Source organism: Scardinius erythrophthalmus (genome assembly GCF_964197995.2).
Source record: "Scardinius erythrophthalmus genome assembly, chromosome: 3".
NCBI lineage: Eukaryota > Metazoa > Chordata > Actinopteri > Cypriniformes > Leuciscidae > Scardinius > Scardinius erythrophthalmus.
In genome coordinates this window covers 57,807,043-57,827,658 of record NC_138223.1, presented here as the reverse complement: position 1 = coordinate 57,827,658, position 20,616 = coordinate 57,807,043, and the positions used below count along the sequence as shown (strand labels likewise).

Below are 20,616 nucleotides of genomic sequence, written 5' to 3'. Positions count from 1 at the left end.
TGCACTGAATCTACAGGCTGATCAGTTACTGATTGGATGGCTACATTTGTTTCAACGAAAGCTTTTAAGTCAGGATAATTGTTATCAGGCTGACTAACTTCTTCCACATCAGTTTTTTCTGTATCTTTGTTGCGGTTTACTTTCTTCGTCACAGAAGATAATCTAGCACGGAGCTCTTTGATCTGTTTCTCTAGCTCTGAGTTGCGCTTAGACTGTTCTGTAGCTAGTGTTAAACCGAATTCTCTGTGACAACAGATAATGGCTTTCATATCGTTCTTGCGAATACTTGCTCCTAGTACCTTCTTACAATCTTCAATTGACCACACTTTTTCTGGATCAATGCAAAATTTCTTTGTTAAATTCAATCTGACTGGCTCAGTCACGATGGAGTCCATGTGCTCTGTTAACAAGGATTTGAACTCATTGTCTGTCCATAACGGGCTAGCTAATCCACCTTTCTCCGTTGTGGAAATCAGCCTAGCATTCCTTCTAACCATTTTGTAACTTTCTGTTACCACAAACAAACACTAAAAAGCTTCTCTCTACTGTCTTACAAACAGAGGGTAACAATCTTATTAGCACATGACGCTAACTCTTCTCTAGCTTACAGAGAATAGGTCTTCTCTTAGTAAGAGGATACACACAATATTAACATGTAACTGTTAATCTTCCCTGCCAACAACAGAGGGTAATTTTCATCTCTAAATGAAAAACTTTTTTTAGAGGCTTATCTTTTTAGTTAACCAAACTCTACAGCTGTTTGTTAACTACTTCTCTGAACGGTGCAGAGGAAAACATTTGTACTGGTCTGCATTGGTTCTTTTAATGGAGTGAAACTCACCGAGTCTTTCATTTGTAGAGAAAGATTCCGTCTGGAAAAATTCAGTCTTTGAGATCTTTTTGGAGCTTGAAGTTTTCAATCTGGATTCAGAAAATTCAGTCTGGAACTCAGTCAGCTTTGTTGAGATCTTTGAGCTTGAAGTTTCAAGATGCAATTCTTTGAGTTTCCTTTTTTTCTCCATCCGGGTCACGGCACCAAATTGTTGTAAAGTTTTTCTTTCTTCAAAGCAGAGACCAGGAGACAGTCGGGATCACGTTCAACAGAAGTTATTCTTTATTGAGAACTCCTCCGTACGCGGCTGTAGAAACTTCCAACATGATCAGTCTGACTAACATACTTTACATGGTTTCTTTATAGGTCTTTTAGTGGGCTGTCCTTAAAGGTGCTAAACATACACACAGCCTTAGAGGTAACCACTAGATCTAATCATCTAAAGACAATAGAGGCAATTGCCCCCAACTGACTTCCCCAAATGGTATAAACACAAATGGTCCCGAGAACTAAGACTATGTAACAGTCACACACAGTTCAGCTCTTAGTTGGAAGATCAAAGACAAAACCCCTTACTATTACAATGTTTTGACAGCTGACTTAAAGCTGACTTCTGATCAGTAAATTGATGCCATCATGTTTACCTTGAATGCCCAATACAGTGTAATTCACCTTAGTTTTTCATGTGATGTTATGTAAGGAAGTAAGATCAGCAGATCTTAAACATATTCTTAAATTTGTATCCTTCAGTACAAAGCCTACAAAAACAAGAAAAAAAATTGTATTTATACAAATTTGACTTATAAGTCAAACACACACGTAATAACCATATTATTTCTATTGGCCTATTTAGTTTTCATAATATAAAATATTAAAATATCTATTTTGTAAACTCCTTATAGCCAATGGTTACTACAGACACATGTTTTATTCGGTTTTTTATATTATTTTTTTCTGGGGCATTTTATTCATATTAAGAACGTCAAGTTTGACATAATCGATGCGTTTTTTCGTATCCGTCATTCTGTGGCTCTAAACTGTCAAAACACCATTCAAACCCTTATTACGGATGCGAAAAACACAGAAAATCGAACCCGATCCGAATTATTATTATTTTTTTTTTGATGGACGAAAGTTTCGGAGGCAGTGTGCTGGTGTGATTGACCTAACGTGAGGTTGTATTTATTTTTTAACGTGCTAAAATATCGGACGCGAATTTCGCACGGGGGGAGAAGGAGGACGTGGGTGTGCAGCAGCCGCTGAATCTGTGTAGCTATTTTTTACAGTCTATGGTGTAGAGACATGATAACCCAGAGATGTTATTGTTGGATGTAAATCATAATTCAGTAATTATTTTAATAAGCTAGCTAGATAAAAGCAGGTCATGTACGTTAGCAACAAAAATAAGTAACTCTGAAAGTTTTGGAATACAGGAATAGGGCAAGATACCTTTCTTTTTGAAAAACTGTGTGACATACTGTCGACTTCGGCGTTCTCTGTCTTCTCTTTCCTTTTCTTTTTTGATGCCCTAACTTTTGATGTGACATGCCTGCGTGTGTCACTGTCTGCGCTGCATCATAGCAAGTGCAATAAGCAAGAGAAGACGTTACACTAGCGATCGTAGCTCGGACAGAGCAGGTGGAATGAACCATTGTAAGGGGGAGGGGTGTGACTGAAACAGTAAATGCATTATTTGTTTTTTAAATATTAAATCTATGGTCAAAACGGACAAAATACACATTTAGTGCATGAGGGGCCCTAGCACATTTAATGTATGTATAAAAAAAGAGAAAAGAAATAAGAAAAGAAAAAGGGGGTCTGCTCTTCTGGGCCCTAAATCAGCCTGGGCCCTTAGAATCGTCCTAACCTTCCACCCCTTTACGGCGCCCATGTATGTGTATGTGTATGTGTATGTATATATATATTAGGGCTGCACGATTTGGGGAAAATGTCAAATTGCGATAATTGAGGTCAATATTGCGATATGCGATATAATAAACAAATAGTTTCATGAGTCAACTTGCTTGCTTATCAAGGAAAATAAATGCACACACAGATTAGTGATAATCAGCCTAAAGAAAAAAGTTCGTTAGTCAAGAGCAGTGAGTGTTTTTCTCTGTTCCCTTTGTTCTTTGATTAACTTTAGCGACAGATTTTTTTTATTATTGCATTTTAACAAGAACAAAACATAATTTACATACAAGAGTACATATTACCATACATGTCAGGGGTAAAGAAAAATAATAATAATAAAAAAACAGAAAAATAAAAAAGAATAACTTTAGCGACAGATATAATTAGTGGCTACTGTGTACTGTCCCTTTAAGACCAGCCGCTGTCAGAGACGCGGATCTCACACGCGCCTCATTCTTTCACGAGTCATCACAACTCTTCACGTTCATCATAATACTACTCAGGGGCGTCACTAGGCCCTTTTTAGGGGGGCTTCAGCCCCCCTAAACTTCTGCCCAGCCCCCCTAAAAAATATTTGATTAATACTAGGGCTGTCAATCGATTAATTTTTTTAATCGCGATTAATCGCATATTGTCATGAGTTAACTCGCGATTAATCGCATTTAATCGCACAATTTTTTCATTGTTCTAAATGTACCTTAAATTAATACTTTTCAAGTTTATAATACTCTAATCAATGTGGGCATGGATAAATATAGATGCTTTATGCAAATGTATGTTTATTATTGAAACCATAGTCAATATAGAGCATAAGGAGGAGACATGTTTCAAAGGTCACAGATGTTTTTCAAAGAACTTGTTCATGTCTATTAGACACGTAAAAAGAACAAAAAAAAAAAATTGCCAGGTTACCATTACTTCTCTTTCTTTGCACTGAGCAATTTACTAACACAAACGTGTTTAGATTTTTGCATGACAGGGCAGCTCTTCTGAAAATACTAAATGTACATTTATTATTTATTAGCCTATTACATTGTAGTTTTTCTCTCTCTGTGCCCATTTTGATGAAGCTAAATTCTCAATAAAACTGTTTTCATTGGTATATTTTACTGTTTCTGTTGTCAAACAACGGAATGAATTTGAAATGGTGACTGAAACGCTACCCATTAAGACATAACCAGCTCTCCCTTCCAAGACGTTAATCTGCACAAAAATTCTGATAATCGAGCCGTCGTCTGGTGAAATCAAATTCACATAAGATAAAGACAATATCTGTGCTCTGATTTCGGCTATACTTGTAAAAATAGAGAAGCAACATTTTAACTTTAACTGAGTTAAAGCGCTGCTCCTACGCACGAGACGCAGAGAGAGCGAGCGAGCGAGCGAGCGAGAGAGAGGCGCGCGCGCGTGCTGAGAGAGCAGTAGCCTACCGGCGGTACCGGTAGATTCTCAGAAACTAAATAAGGTTTGGGCGCTTTGTTGAAGGGAAAAAATCGCTAAAGGGGTCTGCAATGTCGCTAAGTTAGCAACACTGTGTATCTCCATTTCTCCAACTAGGGGTTGGGCCACGGGTCAAACAGAAAATATGCGCTGCGTTAATCGCACGTTAAAAAAAATAGTGCCGTTAATATGATTTTGCGTTAACGCGTTATTAACGCGCTAACTTTGACAGCCCTAATTAATACATTTTTGATCGCTTCAGTCCCCTTTTAAAAAAACTCATTTGAAACGGCGGCAAGCTGCGTCAAGTTTCGGCTCCTCCCCTTATCTGCGTCTGCTTGGATTTAGCGCATTTTTCAATCTGCAGGGGCGCCGAGCAGAGCGAACATCAGAGAGTACAAGGTGTGTCGTGAGTGCATTTATTGATAGATTGCTATGATATTACATCTGCGACGGTGCAGTTCTTTGTCATAAATGCATTGCAGTTTACATAATGTAATGTTAGAGCATTGGGAGCAACACAGGACGGTTCGGTTTCTCATCTGAGCGCGAATTTTAGCAGCACGACTGACGCTTCAGTTTACGGTCAAGTGCGAGTTAAGAATAAGTAGCTAAACTAAACATGTTATATTTGACAGTTTTTTAGGTCATAAATGTTAAACGAATGACAAAATTAATTAGAAAACTAATAAACTTTTGTCTAATTTCGCCATTTTGAGCTGAAAATAGGCCTATATAACGTGTAATTATGTAATTGTGAGGGGACAAGAAACATTAACAAAGCCGTTTTCATAGGCACAAGATTAATAATGCATGTGTACATGTTGATAATTAATATAATACAATTTGTAGCCTTCGGTAAATTAAAAAAGTTCAGCTTTAGGAGGGGAAGAGACAGGGCAAGATCAGGAGACTGAGAGAAAAAGACAGAGTGATGGAGATGAGGAGAGAGCAGGTTTTAAATCTATTTCTTATCCTTTTTTGGCCTTCAAACGTCTTGAAATGCACATATCAGAGAAATAAAAATGTTTAACCCCATAACAACTTCAAATTTATGACCTCATTAATTATAAAGCCCTGTCTACGGCCATATATTAGGCCTAGATCAATAATGAATGTGTACATACTGTGAATGAATTTAATAAACTTAGTTACCTAGCTTTCCTGGTAGCTTTGTCTGAGAAAATGATTCATAAATCAACCTATCAGTTGACCCTATATGTTTACTTTCTTCACTGACAGACAAAAATGAAAAGCCTATATCAGTCAAAGCTCAGCTTTAGGAGGGGAAAAGACAGAGCAAGATAAAAACAAAGAGAAAAAGAGTGTGATGCTGATGAAGTGTGGAAAATAAACAGCTGCCCGCACATGGTTTTAAAGCTATTGTTATCCAATTTTGTTGGCCTTCAAAACATCTTAAAATGCACATATGTAGATCAGAGAAATCAAAATTTTCTCGGGGGAGCATGCCCCCGAACCCCCCTAAATACCTCACATTCGGGACCTTAGTGATTATAAAACCCTGCCATATGCGTGTTACTGGATGAATGAATGAAACTAGTTAATAATGAGCATTAGACCATAAACTTTTTTTTTTTTTTTTTTAAATCATACCCTCATTGGGGGCTGAGCCCCCCTAAAATGAAAATCCTAGAATCGCCCCTGATACTACTCTTATGTTATGAAGACACTCGACAAAAAGACATTTTGGCATAATTGTGTGTGTTATTGTTCGTTCAAGCTCGAAAGAGAACTGTATTCTGTCATGCTGTTTTGTGCGCACGCACGATATTAGCGCGAGTCTTTCTGTCTGTCACAGTCACAGGCAGCGCGTTCATTTGGTCATAGTGCTACATGTGTGTTGTTCGTTCTACCGCGAAAGAGAACTTGATACTGGCACGCGTCTATCTGTGTGTGTGTCAGGAGGACATTCACAGGCAGCTCGTTCTTTTATGTCTTATCGCGCATGAATGGTTTAAAAGCATTTGCATTAATAAGTGTGTTAACAGCGCTAATTTGTTTATTTAATATAAAATCGCAGCATTTTGCGTCATATAATCGCGTAGGCTTGACATCGCGATTGCGATTGCGATACGATTAATCGTGCAGCACTAATATATATATATATATATATATATATATATATATATATATATATATATAACATATATGAACAGAAATTGGCAACATTATGGGCCCTATCTTGCACCCAGCGCAATTGACTTTGTACACCGACGCATGTATCATTCCTATTTTGCACCCGTGCAAAGCGCGCTTTTCCCTCCACAGAAGCACGTCGCTAAACTAGGGAATGAACTTGCGCTCCCTGGGCGGTTCAGCGCAAAAAAGGAGGCGTGTTCCGGCGCAAACGTTCCTTCGTGCTATTTTGCAGGTTTAGAAAACAATTGCGCCACTAACCAGGAAAAAATTGTTTAAAGTCAGTGGCGCGTTGCGCATGTTATTCATATGCTATTTTAAGGGCGCATGCTTGGCCATAATCAATGTAGCGTGTGCACAACGCGCACTTTGATTCTCTCATCTACACAGAAGCAGCAGTTTTCATTTTTGCAAATCATACATTATTACGATAGATAGATAGATAGATTGATAATTTATTATAAAAGCATACATCTAGCTTACACATTTACCCAAATTATCATACGCCTTTTTAACCGAAGTTAATTTGGGTGGGTTTCTCCATCCCCAACGTCCCCTCCTCGGCTGTGAACCGCTCCTGGCGCGCGCCTGGCAAATCCGCCGTTATGATAGGAATCTGCTCTAGAACAAGCGCGCCTGCTCTTAAAGGGAATGTGAGATGACGCTCTGATTGGTTTATTTCACGTTACGCCCAAATCACACCTATGAATAATGAAGCTCTTCAGACCAACCCATTTTAGATTTGCGCCTGGCGCAAGAGTCATTTATCCCGCCGGGAAAATAGCAACAGCGCCAAGACCCGCCCACAAAGTTACTTGCGCTTTGCCACTTGCGTTTCAGATCGTTAAAATAGGGCCCTATAAGCTTATTTGATGTGGCAGTATTTTACAGTAAAAACTTTATAATCTCTCCGATTTTTCTAGTCGATTTTTACTCATCTCAGTATAGCAATAGAGTTCGGTAAAAGCTGTTCATTCATTCACACACAAAAACGTGATTCATTTTGAAACAATATTTTTGCCAGCTGTAGTAGCTACACAACAGCGCGCATCTGTGCATTCATTCATTAACACGCAAAACGCAATTCATATTTGAACAGTCTTTTTGCGTGTACAGACACTATTGCGATTAGAACAAAGCAAATATATAACTGACCTATTCCTCATCTGGATCTGTTGCTCCTCGAAATGAAACTTCCAGAACTTCTGAGGTAAATTTTCCAGGATTATTATTAAGATAGTATTATTCCTCACAGCGTCGTAAAGTGCATGAGTCTGAAAGTGAACTCGCGGTGTGTGTTATCCAGCTGATGTGGGCGTTTCACAGGTTTGCGTCCTCAGATCATTTGCGTTTGAATAGCGCGCGCTCTCCGTGGGCGGGGTCACATTATAACTTAATGAGCTGAGATGAGAACGACTGACATCTCTCTTTTTTCATACATATTACATATACTGAGAATATTTGTTTTTTATATAAATTACTTCATTTAAAAGAAGAGAATTCAAGCTTCATGCCTGTGTGCCTGTGTGACTGTTTGACTGAGTATTCACTGAGTTATAGTTCATTTTCAGACGAGTTTCAGTTTCAGAATGGACTTCACTGACAGAGAGAAGGCAGAACTCGCATCATGTTTATTTTTCTTTATTTGGCAAAAAGCACAACACTTTGTTTTTATTGAGAGTATACACAAAAAAAATAGATACTTAACAGGATCGAATGATGTATGACACTTGTATGTAAGATCAAAGTCAACAGAGTATTTTGAGTCTCTTTTGCACTGATAAGAAAAAAGCAAGCCTATCGCGCCGGTGCGATAGCCAACCCCAGGGAGTTAATAAACAGTTTTTAAAATAAATAAAATAAAACTGATCACGTTAAGAACAACTATGTTCTTAAATATGTTAGCAATTTTCAAGGCTGTGACACGTTCATCACCCAGATGCTCCAGTCTGTGGTAGTTGAGTCTAGAGATTCCTGATCTCAATAATCTGATCTAAATAGTAAATATATATATATATATACATATATATAGTAGTCTATAAGTAGTCTAAATACAAAACACAAAAAATGTACATAACAAATTCACAATAAAACCTAAGCCACCTAACCCAAATACAATAATTTAACACTAAATAACACTACATTAGCCCACTAAAAACAGCAAAGTAGGCTAGTCTGTATTCTTGGTATGCTACAAACCAGCTTTAAATTTCAGCAATTATTTTCACATTTTTTGCCTTCTCTGGCCAAATACGACACCTCTCCTGACTTATTCAATGTCCCGCACAGGGTAAGCATTATTTTAGAATGGATCACCTTAAAGGTGGGGTATGTGTTGAAAAGACAAGATTGTTTATATACAGTATTTTTAGTTTGTATGCAGTTCCCAGGCTGACCACTAGGGGCACAGCCATTTTGTGAATGAGGAAAGCTTCTGTGTTTAGTTAGTCGGCCCAGAGCATCAGTGATAGTTGCATGTTCCCTCGTTCTTTTTCTTTCTTCACTGTGTGCGTCCATGAGACAGGTGGGTGTTTGGCTGTGCGATGTCTGTAATGTTAAAGTGTATAAGAGTGTTACTAGAGTATGTTTAACATTATTTTTACACGTTCATCGTTGCTAGCACTTGAGCTAAGATGTTAAGACAAGTCATGTTTTTTTCCTACGCACTTAATGCTCATTCTATTTTACGTTTAGTTGGTTGATAGCATTCTATTATACTAGAGCAGTCACCTGTATGTCAATTCTGTTGATTAGTAGTATAGTAGTGTCCATTTATGTGTAATAGCAGTAGTTCTGCGTAGTGGTGAAGGCTTTGGGCCTACGTGATAGCATGTGACTGCATTATTACAGTGAATATATGGTGAATTCTACCTATTATCTTCTTTTGGTTAAATGCACATTTTCTCAGGTTATATTTACACTACTATTTTTGTTATTATTTGTGTCATCATAGTAAGTCAATGTAAATGGTAGATAATATTCTTTTTTATTGTCTGTTTTGTTACAGAACCACACACGCATATGTAGCTAGTCATTCTATACTCTCCCATCTAAGAATAAACAACCATAAAGATCCATCCAGCCTATTCCTTTGCATTCTAACCGATGCACACTCCGCGATCACACCACTATTGAACCACAGTATTAAGAAAGTCTCTAACAGTATGTGATTCTCTTTTTTGTCCATTTTTTCAAAATCACTTGAAATCCTATTCCTAACCCACTTACAGCCACTGAGTTAGAAGCACTGAAATGAAAATTAAGCAATTTAATCATCTGTGGAACGGGCAGAACTCGAAAAACTCCAGCCAATCATTTCCAAGACCACCTAGAATCATTGGACAGTAAGTTCGTCAATCAAACGATCAAAGTTCGCCCCATCCCCCTCCCATCCATTGCGCGTCGAATGGGTGGAGTCAGGGCCAGCGTTGGAGGAAAGAAGGTAGGACCATTTGAGTTGTGTATTTTCAAAATCTGCCGGCCGTTTTGCAAATCCCATACCCTACCTTTAAATGCCGTGACGCGAAACCCATTGTGGAAGAACGCTGTTATGTTTACAACTGTGACAATGAGCGCTCATCAGGATCAACTGAAGGCTGGATTTTTAAAAGTAGCCTATGTGAGGTTCGCAGTAAACCTCTATTGTTGCAGTAAACTTGCACAACGTTCTTGAATGAATAATTTATTAGATGTACGTCGATCTGTTATTGTATGGACATCGACTTTACATTTTCACACTAAACATGACATGGAAAAAATAACTAACTTTGATTGGTTGTGTTACATGTCAGTCAGTCAGGTTCAGGTTCAGGTTCAGGTTACTTTATTGGTACCCGTGGGTAAACTAGTTTTGCAGTCTAAAGAGACAGGGCATCCTTAAGACACAACATGCAACACACACACATTAAAACATATAAAAACAGGAAATAAAAAATTAAGTAAAAAAACAAGGAACGGAGAACAGTACATGACCAAAGTGCTTGTGCGTTTTGTGCAAATAATTTTACAGTTTGTTTAACAGAATAATTGCTGCTGGTACAAAACTGTTTTTAAATCTTGTAGTTCTGCAACCAGGAACTTTTAGCCTCCGTCCAGAGGGTAGATACTGGAATTCCCTACTCAAAGGATGCAGACTATCTTTGTTAATGGCCATAGCTAACCTCTGTAGTTGGTTTGCATACAGAGTCGTGGGGTGCAACTGGAGCTCCCCAGTCAGCTTACTCGACCATTTAACAATTTGGTTTAAGCGATTCTTGTGCTGATTCAACCAGTCCTTGGTTGATGTTCTTAAATACATGTAAGTGAATGTGTTTTGTCATTTAAAATACCTTTCATGATTCATGTTAGTTGATCTATAACGCACAATGGGCGCTAGTACGCTCTGCAGTTCAGAGAATTGTATCTTGCCAGGCTACAACACGTCAATTCATCCACTTCTCCTGAAATAAATTAAAGTGCCTGTTGAAGTGTGGGAAGAATAGAGTCAATTTTATAGTTGCTACACAATGTGTTTCTAAACACGTTATCAATTTATAATCAAACGGATTGTTATTGCCGCTTCCATAGACATCAGTGTGTATTTTACTAACTATAAATGTTGTTTTTGCTAGTAGTTATGTGTATTTAAATGTCTGAAACCTAAAATAAAGCTTGTATTGTTGAAAACACTGAATAGTTGTGATATAATATGACAGCACTAAGCACGTCCGTCTCTGGCTCAGCGCCAGCCAACGCGCGAACACATTTGAATTTAGAAGTTGATGATCACGCGATCTGAACGTTCTAATCACACCAGTGTGAATGATCGTACGCGTCAAAGTTAACTAGCAATCACATGCATGCTTGCGTCCATTTCGGAGAACCAGAGGGCAAATATTTCAACCATCAGCTGAGGCATTTAAGTGGCACCGAGATGAGGTACCGAAATCTGCGTTTCGATTCGGTCCGGTTGCATAATGGTTACTTGGGTACTGGTTCCATATCGGTGCCCTGTTTTGGTAACCAACCCTAATGGCAATGCCACTCAAAATGGTTACATTCCTACAGCATTTTGTTTTTTTTAAAGCATGACAACCGCATAATTTAACCAAACTGATGCCCGCACATTTCAGAACTCACATTCTCGACACATCCGCACTTAATGAATGGAACCGCACTGTAAAACTCTTTGTCTGGCATGTCATATGATGTGAGAGCCACACTGAATTGGAAAATCATGATGGGTTTAGTTTGCTCACAGAGACAGAGAAATGATTTGCACTCATCTACAGATTCACTGGAGCTGCAGTAAATGCAAACTGTGAGATGCGTAGCTCAAACATACTCTATGCACTCAGTTGCAAAGCTTTTAGTTGTTGGTTGTTGAAATTATTTGATGGATGAAATCGCGCCTTGATTGGACTCTTTAATTTATCTCTTTTAAACTGGGTGTGTTGTCGCAGATTCTGTGTTAGCTGTATTCGTGTTACTCTTTAACCGTTTGCACTATTATTACTTATCACGGTAATGTCATGCCTTCCATCAGCAAATGACAGCAACTTTTGTGGAGAACGGGATGTTTACCTGTAGCCATATAGTACAGCCTTCTCAATAAAGTGTGAGTTTGGTCTTTTATATCACTGTATTACTCCATTAAGCTACTTTAAGTGTTTTATATGTCCAGCAATCCTTAACCCCCTGAGGTCGGCAATCACGCTGGCGTTATCTGCTCGCTTTTTTCCTTATCAGTGCAAGAGAGAGTCAAAATACTATTTTGATTTTGATTTTGACATACTTGTGTTATACATCAATCAATCCTGTTAAGTGTGTATTTTTTTTGTGTATACTCACAATAAAAACAAAGTGTTGTGCTTTTTGCCAAATAAAGAAAAATAAACATGAAGTGAGTTCTGCCTTCTCTCTGTTAGTGAAGTCCATTCTGAAACGCGTCTGAAAATGAACTGTAACTCAGCGAATACTCAGTCAAACAGTCACACAGGCACACAGACATGAAGCTTGAATTCTCTTCTTTTTAATGAAGTAATTTTTATAAAAAACAAATATTCTCAGTTTATGTAATTTGTATGAAAAGAGAGAGATGTCATTCGTTCTCATCTCAGCTCATTATGTTTTAATTTGACTCCGCCCACGGAGAGCGCGCGCTATTCAAACGCAAATAATCCGAGGCAATCCATGCAAACCTGTGAAACGCCCACATCAGCTGGATAACACACAATGCGAGTTCACTTTCAGACTCATGTACTTTACGACGCTGTGAGGAATAATACTATCTTGATAATAATCCTGGAAAATTTACCTCAGAAGTTCTGGAAGTTTCATTTCGAGGAGCAACGGATCCAGGAATAGGGCAGTTCTATGCTTTGTTCTAATAGCAAGTGTATGTACACGCAAAAATACTGTTTAAATATGAATCGCGTTTCTGTGCGTGAATGAATGAATGCACAGATGCGCGCTGTTGTAGCTACTACAGCTGGCACAAATACTGTTTCAAAATGAATCGCGTTTCTGTGTGTGAATGAATGAACATCTTTTACCAAACTCTATTGCTATACTAAGATGAGTAAAAATTGACTACAAAAATCAGATAGATTATAAAGTTTTTACTGTAAAATACTGCCACATCAAATAAGCTTATAATGTTGCCAATTTCCGCTCATGTGTTAAATATATATATATGTTTTGTCAAAAATAATCAACTAAGATGTTATAGTGTTTGTTCCAATGTAGGCGATATTCAACTAATGAATCCTTAACTTTGAAATACGTATGATAAAATGTATTTTTACAAAGAAAGATTACACTGGAAATATTGTTAAAATTTTAATTGTTGTAATTGTATAACCTTTTTAATAAAATAGCTCAAATATATACAAGGATAGATGTAAACAAAAACTTAAAAGGTCAATATAAGCCTTCTCTTTAAATAATTTTTTATTGTGTTTTATTAGTGACACATTTGGGTAGAGAATATATTCCAAAACTTTCTGAAAATACAGCATGAGAATTAACTGCACAATTACTAGAAATGTTTACCTTGGATATTATACAATTTGCGAGCACAATTTGTGAAAAAAACAACAACAACTTTGTTTCCAACTGTGAACCAATTATATATATATATATATATATATATATATATATATATATATATATATATATATATATATATATATATATATATATATATATATATAATGTATTGTTGTATGTGTATGTGTATGTATGTATATATGTATACATATGTTTATATATATATACATAGTCCTTGCATTTTTTCCTGTGGCTCAGTGACACACCTGAATGAAAGGCTCATTATGGGTGTGAACTTCTCAGGTGTGAACCACTAAATATTCATGATGGTGTTGGACGTTTACGCCCATCCGCATGTTGCCTTTCCAAACTAAAAGTTTTTCACAAAATTTAAATCAATGTATTGTTTTATGTAAATGATTAGGCAGGATGATTTTCACATCATTTTGAAGAAAAAACTCTAGGCGACTCTAGTCAAACTCTAGTCAAAAGTCTTATTGACACATATTTAGTATGTGTTTTTTGGCCTTATTTCAGAAACTTTCATTTTTAGTTTTTTCAATAACCATGCATAAACATTATTCTCTCAAAAATGAAAACATGTACATACATGTTGCACATATATTATGTTGCTCACATAACCCTGTTTGTGCTAAATAGAGTATAATTATACCTTTGCCATTAATATGTTTATAAGCAACTGAAAAAAGCACAAATGTCAGGGCATGTCAGAACATCTCAAGGATCCCAAAAACACCTCAGACCCCAGAGGGTTAAGTATTGAGGGAAACCCTAGTACTGCAGCACATCGCCGCGATATAAAGTTAAGCCAACTAAACAACCAAGAGAAATATATGTCTACCTCAAATGGAACATTTGATCTGTACATCAGCATCGGGGGAATAACATTATAATCTCGTTCACGGTAGAGAAAGATGCATGTAGGCTACACAGGGACCATGAAGACACTGAATTAAACATAAAAACAGCCCTCATAATAATCACAAATACACTTACATTTCTATAAATCAGTTTTTATGAATGAATGAATGAATGGCTTGCTCTAACTGTTGCTCTGGTCTTCGTCAACAACACGCGCTTGCACCACCTGCTGGTGAGGTCGACTACAGCAGATGGAGATTATGCTCGGTAATCTACTGGTTTTCCATTTGAACCACTGAATTTACTGTCGAATTTGAACCACTGAATTTGTGGAAGCAAATTTGTAAAGCGAAATAAAATGGACCGAAAATTGCCTGTTGAATATTATAGTTTTTTTAAACAGTTTAAACATTTTGGAAGTGAAATATGAAAGGTAAATATGTATTATTGAATTTCTATTCATGAAAATGTGCTACCACAGAAACCGAAAATTCTCGGGCCAGTAGCATGTGTCTAAATTTCAATCTTAACCATTCTATTTCATCATAAACGATCTGAAAACAGGGCTTTAAGTGTAAAATACCGAACTTGTCCTTTAACAAGTAATGCATTAAAATGCAAGCATGGTTAATGCAATGCATATTTTTTTTCAAGTAATGCAATTCAACAGGCTTTTTTTGTTTCAAAAACATTTGGCATTATTTTACTAGTATGTACCATACTAGTGCCACAAAAATGAATTTTTCAGCATTGAAGTGTTAGATTATTTCATTCGTGTTTTTAATTAAAATTAAAATCTATTAATTATTTGTCTATTTAAATTCTATTCACAAACTCACCACACAGTAATTACATTTATAGCCAATTGTTTTCTGGGGGAAAAAGAAAGACTTTCACTTGAAGATAACACATTGTTTTAGAATTGTACAGTCAAAATGTGAAGATCACCTATTTTAGCTTTAGGTTCTAAAGGATTACTAATAAGCTGTTATAAATTATGACAAAACTTCATCTTTCAAAGTTTCATGATCATCAAAGTTATGATTATTATTTATTAGAAGGTTAACTAAAATATTTAATTGATTGATCAGAAAACAATAAATAGATCAATCCTAAAAATAATCCATAGATTAATCAACTAATCATAAAAAATAACTGATCAATCCTGATTAATCAATCCTCAAAAATAATTGTTAGTTACAGCCCTAAAAGTAGATGCACCTCAGCCTTGAGTCTGCACATGGTATAGACACATTTGGTATAGACACACACAAAAAAAGCTTGATTTAAGCTAAATAATTGTATTCTATCTGCCAAACACACTGTAACACAAGACACATTCAAATAATGAATTAATTCATACATTCTTTAAAAAAATTCTCTTAGCAATCTGCCTTCTGTCATGTTTTCACACAGAACGAAACCTACGCTGCATGCTGTGCCTCCGTGAGGCTCCTGCTAACTTTGCTTAATCCAGCTAGATTGAAACTTTAACGTCCCGATTAGTTTTGTTTTCTGTTATATTGTAATTACATTTGCATGTTCATAAATAAACACAAAATAATAACCACATGTCTGATATGTCAAACTTGATTTGCATTGGAGGGGGTGGAAAACATATTAGCTCACTCTGATTAGATGAACAGTACGTCTTGGCGAACTACCTCCAATCAGGCCATGGGAGACGTGTTTTAGACCCTTGATCTAGAGCTTCATAGTGGACATTTACATAAAGATACAGAGGAGGAGTCTGAGAATCTGACAGATATATAAAGAGTGTTTGTGTCAGACTGAACAACACAAACGGTGAGTCACTGTTTTATTCTTCATTTACCTCATAGAACATTCAGACATTTATACAACTTTTGAAAAAAAAAGAAAGAAAAACATAAGAAATTTATATTCCTTTCTAGATTAAACAAATCTATATCTGTGAACTACTGAGTAGAGATTCAGAAGATGGAAGTAAGTTCATCTGCTTCTTTTATTCTATCAATTAATCTAAAGTCCTGATTTATATTTAATAATTTCATTTTGATTTCATCATTATAAATTGTGGAACATTGAAGACTAAAAAATACTGTTTAATGTTATTTTTAGTATTATTTTTCTTTATTCATTTTCGCAATAATTTCATAATGTATTTGTCAAGTCAGAGTATGTTGTACATGTGTGCTGAGCAGAGATCTGGGATGAGTTATATATTTTGCTTAGAGGTATGCAACGTTCACTGAGCAGAGATGTTCACTGATGATGATACTTCAGTTGGTATAATCTTTACAAGGAAAGGAACGTTTCAACTGATGCAAATGTACCATTAATGTATACACAGAGGGATAGTGGATTTTGTACCATGTGAAAGCATGAGGTATACATTCCATTTTTAAACATAAGCAACATGTTTTTCTACCTTACAAGGAAGTGTAAGTCTCTCTGTGATGTATATAAGCTCAATCTTACTGTACCACCTCACAGAAACATAGAGATGATGGGGTGAGAGGAAGGAGAAACAGAGATGATGGGGTGAGGGAGGAGAAACTTAGAGATGATGGGGTGAGGGAGGAGAAACCCAGAGAAACCATTTACAGCTAGCATGAAGGGGTGAGAGGAGAGAGAAATGGGGAACAGAGAAATCTGTAATGAAGACCTCCTCTCATGTAGCCTTATTCTGCCATGCCTGTTTCTCTCTGATAGAAATCTCTTGGCAAAAGTAACTGGTGTAGCTTCCGTGATTCAACAATAATGGGGAAAGCATGATTTTTAAATCTACAAACATTTTCGCTTAACTCTTTCCCCCTCTCTCTTGTAGATGATGCTTTTTTTGGCGGTTCTTCTCCCGGTTGTATTGGGCAGTGACTGTAAATTCATGTCATTCGACTGTTCTGATGTCTATAACTCAGGGGAAACAGTCAGTGGGATTTACACCATCTATCCAGCAGGAGACGTTCCTGTCTGGGTTTACTGTCACATGGTCTCAGATGGGAAAGTTGAAGACAACGGAGGATGGACGGTACGAATGTGACTTTAGATCATCAAACACACATCAGAACACACATTATGAATCATATATTCTATATAAACCCATCACAGGTGATTCAGAGGAGAATGGACGGCAGTGTGAATTTCTATCGGCCGTGGAATCAGTACAAGAGAGGATTCGGGAATGTGGAGAGCGAATACTGGCTGGGTAAGACCTCACAGCGTGTGTCCGTTTGTGTGGATGATCATGTGTTTGGTTGAACATGTTCTTCATGTGTGTGTGTGTGTGTGTGTGTGTGTGTGTGTGTGTGTGTGTGTGTGTGTGTGTGTGTGTGTGAACAGGGCTGGAGAACATGTACCAGCTGACACGTAACAGAAAGTACATGCTGAGAGTGGATCTGGAGGACTTTGAAGGAAGGAAGGGTTTTGCTCTGTACTCGTCCTTCTCTGTGGATTGTGAATGTGTCGGATATCAGCTGCATGTTTCAGGATTCACTGATGGAGGAGCAGGTAGGACACTTTCATTCATTCTCATTGAGTTCATATTCTTTGGAAAACACACGGTTACAACAACCAAAGAAAAGCTAATGTTAAAAAGTCAAGGGTCAAGAGTTAAATCTAAAGCTAACACTGATCACCATAGTGGTAATGTTAAACGAAGCAATAAATCATCAACATATAAACCTCTGTTAATTCTCAATAACAGCTTCTGTAGATGTATGTCAGAAATAAAGTAAATCTGGTTAGTAATAAGTGAAGCTGGTAATACTATTTGTGGAGTTGTTTAATCCTCCTCTGCTGAGATCTTCACAGATTTAATGTCTTCTTTTATCCTCAGTGTATTTCATCTAAAGCTGTGGCTGTAAGTCAGTTGAAGTTCTGTAGAACTGTAAAATTAACATTAAACTGGTGTCACCTCTGCTGCCAGTATTTCACTGTTAATTTGTTAAGCGTGTTATTGTAGTTTATGGTCAGCTTGCTTTTTTCCTGCTGCAGTCTAAATGCAACTTCAGTTGATGGTTTTTGACTGTTTATTTCCATTAATGATACACGTTTGGCACCCTGTGCTGCCATACATTTCTTTTCCTTTTCACCTATTTTATTTACAGTGTAGAATAATTCCACTTTTAGCAGTTAGTGTGAGATGTCAGACATGTTGTTCTGATAGCATACAAAACCCCTTGTTTATTGTGAAACCTATCCGACTGGATAATATAAACTGAACTCTTTTATATATTGTTAATCCAGTTAATGATGCTCTTCCTCTCTGCAGGCGACTCTTTGGCCTACAATAATAATCAGAAGTTCTCAACCTTTGACAAAGATCAAGATGTCAATGAAAATAACTGTGCCAAACTGCGTCTCGGGGCATTTTGGCATAAAGACTGTACCTATACAAACCCCAACGGTGTGTATATGTGGGAAAATGATGATACTTATTTCAGCATTGGTGTTGTTTGGTACCACTGGAAGAACAGTTACACTCTCAATATGAAATCCATCAGCATGAGGATCAAACATGTGTCTTAGAAACATCAGTGTTTCCAGGTGCAAATGTCTGATATTGTTAACCGTACATGGAAATTCTGAATATTTATGCTTTCTCCCTTAACTGTGAAAAAGAATAAATCATGTAAGTCAGAATGACTTGGAAAATCTTTAATAATCTCCAGCATTGAAAATCATTATGTCTGCATGGGAATGTGTAAGAATGACTGTTTTATCAGGGCAAATCTCAAGAAATGACACGGCTAACAAGTGTGTTATTTATTCTTTAACTTTTAACCCCCCCCCCCCCCCCCACATATAACTGTTTCATTAAATTATATTTTATTAACAACATTCGGGAGAAGCACGTTCAGATAATCAACCAAGTATCTCTTGGGGTGCTGCAGAAACCGCAAGAACAAGCTCTGTGGCCCTTGCAGGAAAAATGGTGGGCTCTGAGGCCTGAGCGGGCTCTGGGTTGGGCTCTGGGGCTGGAGCCGACAGTGGACTGTGCTCAGGGGCAAGGTTATTATAGTTTTGCATTTTTTTCAGGGGCACCCGACCACACCCACCCGATCTGCACCCGACCACACCCACTTTTCTCGCATTTTATAGTTTTGCATTTCTAAATGAGTTTTTATTTTAATATCGTTTTGGATTTTGCTTTAAATTTCAGTTTAGGTTTAGTTAGTTTCATTAATGTTTTTGTTAGTTTTGTGAACACATTTCTATTTAGTTTTTATATATTTTCACATCGGTTAATGGATTACATCGGTTAATGGAAACACCGTCATTTCAAAATATTTTTTATCGACATTTAGAAAATATTGCAAACGTTTTGCGCAAATCTGTAATGTCTCTCTAAACTCTTAACCCTTATTACCAGTTTACTTCTTTGGAAACGAGACCATTGTACCAGTCGCACTGAGACTTTTTTAAACATGACTGCTAATTCACTTGCATTGACATAGAACATTATACATTTTATATAAACTTTCTAAATGAACTGAGTGAAGAGAAGGTTGTGTAAAGGCAAGGAAGTGGGGGAGAAGGAACAAATGCGAAGGAAGGACAGGAGGGAAAGAAGCTTTCCTGTAACTTAACTCTGTGGGGTGTGGAGACAAAAGGCAGTATGTGTTTGTGGTGTTCATATCTCAGAAGATCAAAGTATCTGAGATTCCGTTTGTCTTACAAGTATAAATAATGTTTTGTCATGAAGCTCTAGATGGCACAAGCTGATAGGTCCTTAACTCAATCTGTTAGCAATCACACTGTCCTCTACATGACACTGCTGATTGGTTTCTGTTGCATCAGCAGCCAATGAGCTCGCTGCTCAGCATTCACATTCTTGGTCAGTGATTGCTGTAACACTTTGACGTGTGCTTTCAGAAAGAGTTTGCTGCACACTTTCAGAATTCCTCTGAAATTCAACATCTAAGATAAGTAAACATTCTTTTACTACATATCCAGTGCTTAATTTGAGCCGGATCCTTTTCTGGAAAATGTCAGATTTTGGATTTTTGCATTACGGTATTTGTTTTTAAACGATCCGGCATAAACAAGTCCATTACTTGGTGACAGTGTGTGCATGTGAAGACCGAGCGAGCGCGGATTATTGTTTTGCGCGTAGTAAGCAGCAGAAACTTTCATTTTTCATGTCCGCAAGTAAAGTCCGTAGCTATAAACGTGACAGACTAATACACTAGGCTTCAGTTAGGGCCGTGCTGAAACTTGTGAATGATGCTCTTTTAAGTTGTGCCAACACCACTTCGTGACTCTATTGTATGTTCCGGGAAAACTTAAATTTTATAGACAGTGACGATCATAGCGCCTTTGAATTGTTGTTTTGGATTTGACAATTATTGATTTACAAACTAAGCACTGTCCATATCCTT

General features: G+C 37.1%; 1 protein-coding gene across 1 annotated transcript; it reads left to right on the top strand.

Moving 5' to 3' along the window:
• Positions 1–15,658: 15,658 nt before the first annotated feature.
• On the top strand, positions 15,659–18,875 carry LOC308687536 (microfibril-associated glycoprotein 4-like). Its single transcript, XM_081360134.1, has 6 exons — positions 15,659–16,060; positions 16,168–16,219; positions 17,064–17,264; positions 17,345–17,441; positions 17,576–17,743; positions 18,507–18,875. Exons 2-6 carry the CDS (start codon positions 16,214–16,216, stop codon positions 18,761–18,763), a joined length of 729 nt encoding a protein of 242 aa, XP_081216260.1. The 5' UTR covers positions 15,659–16,060; positions 16,168–16,213; the 3' UTR covers positions 18,764–18,875.
• The last annotated feature ends 1,741 nt before the right edge of the window (positions 18,876–20,616 follow it).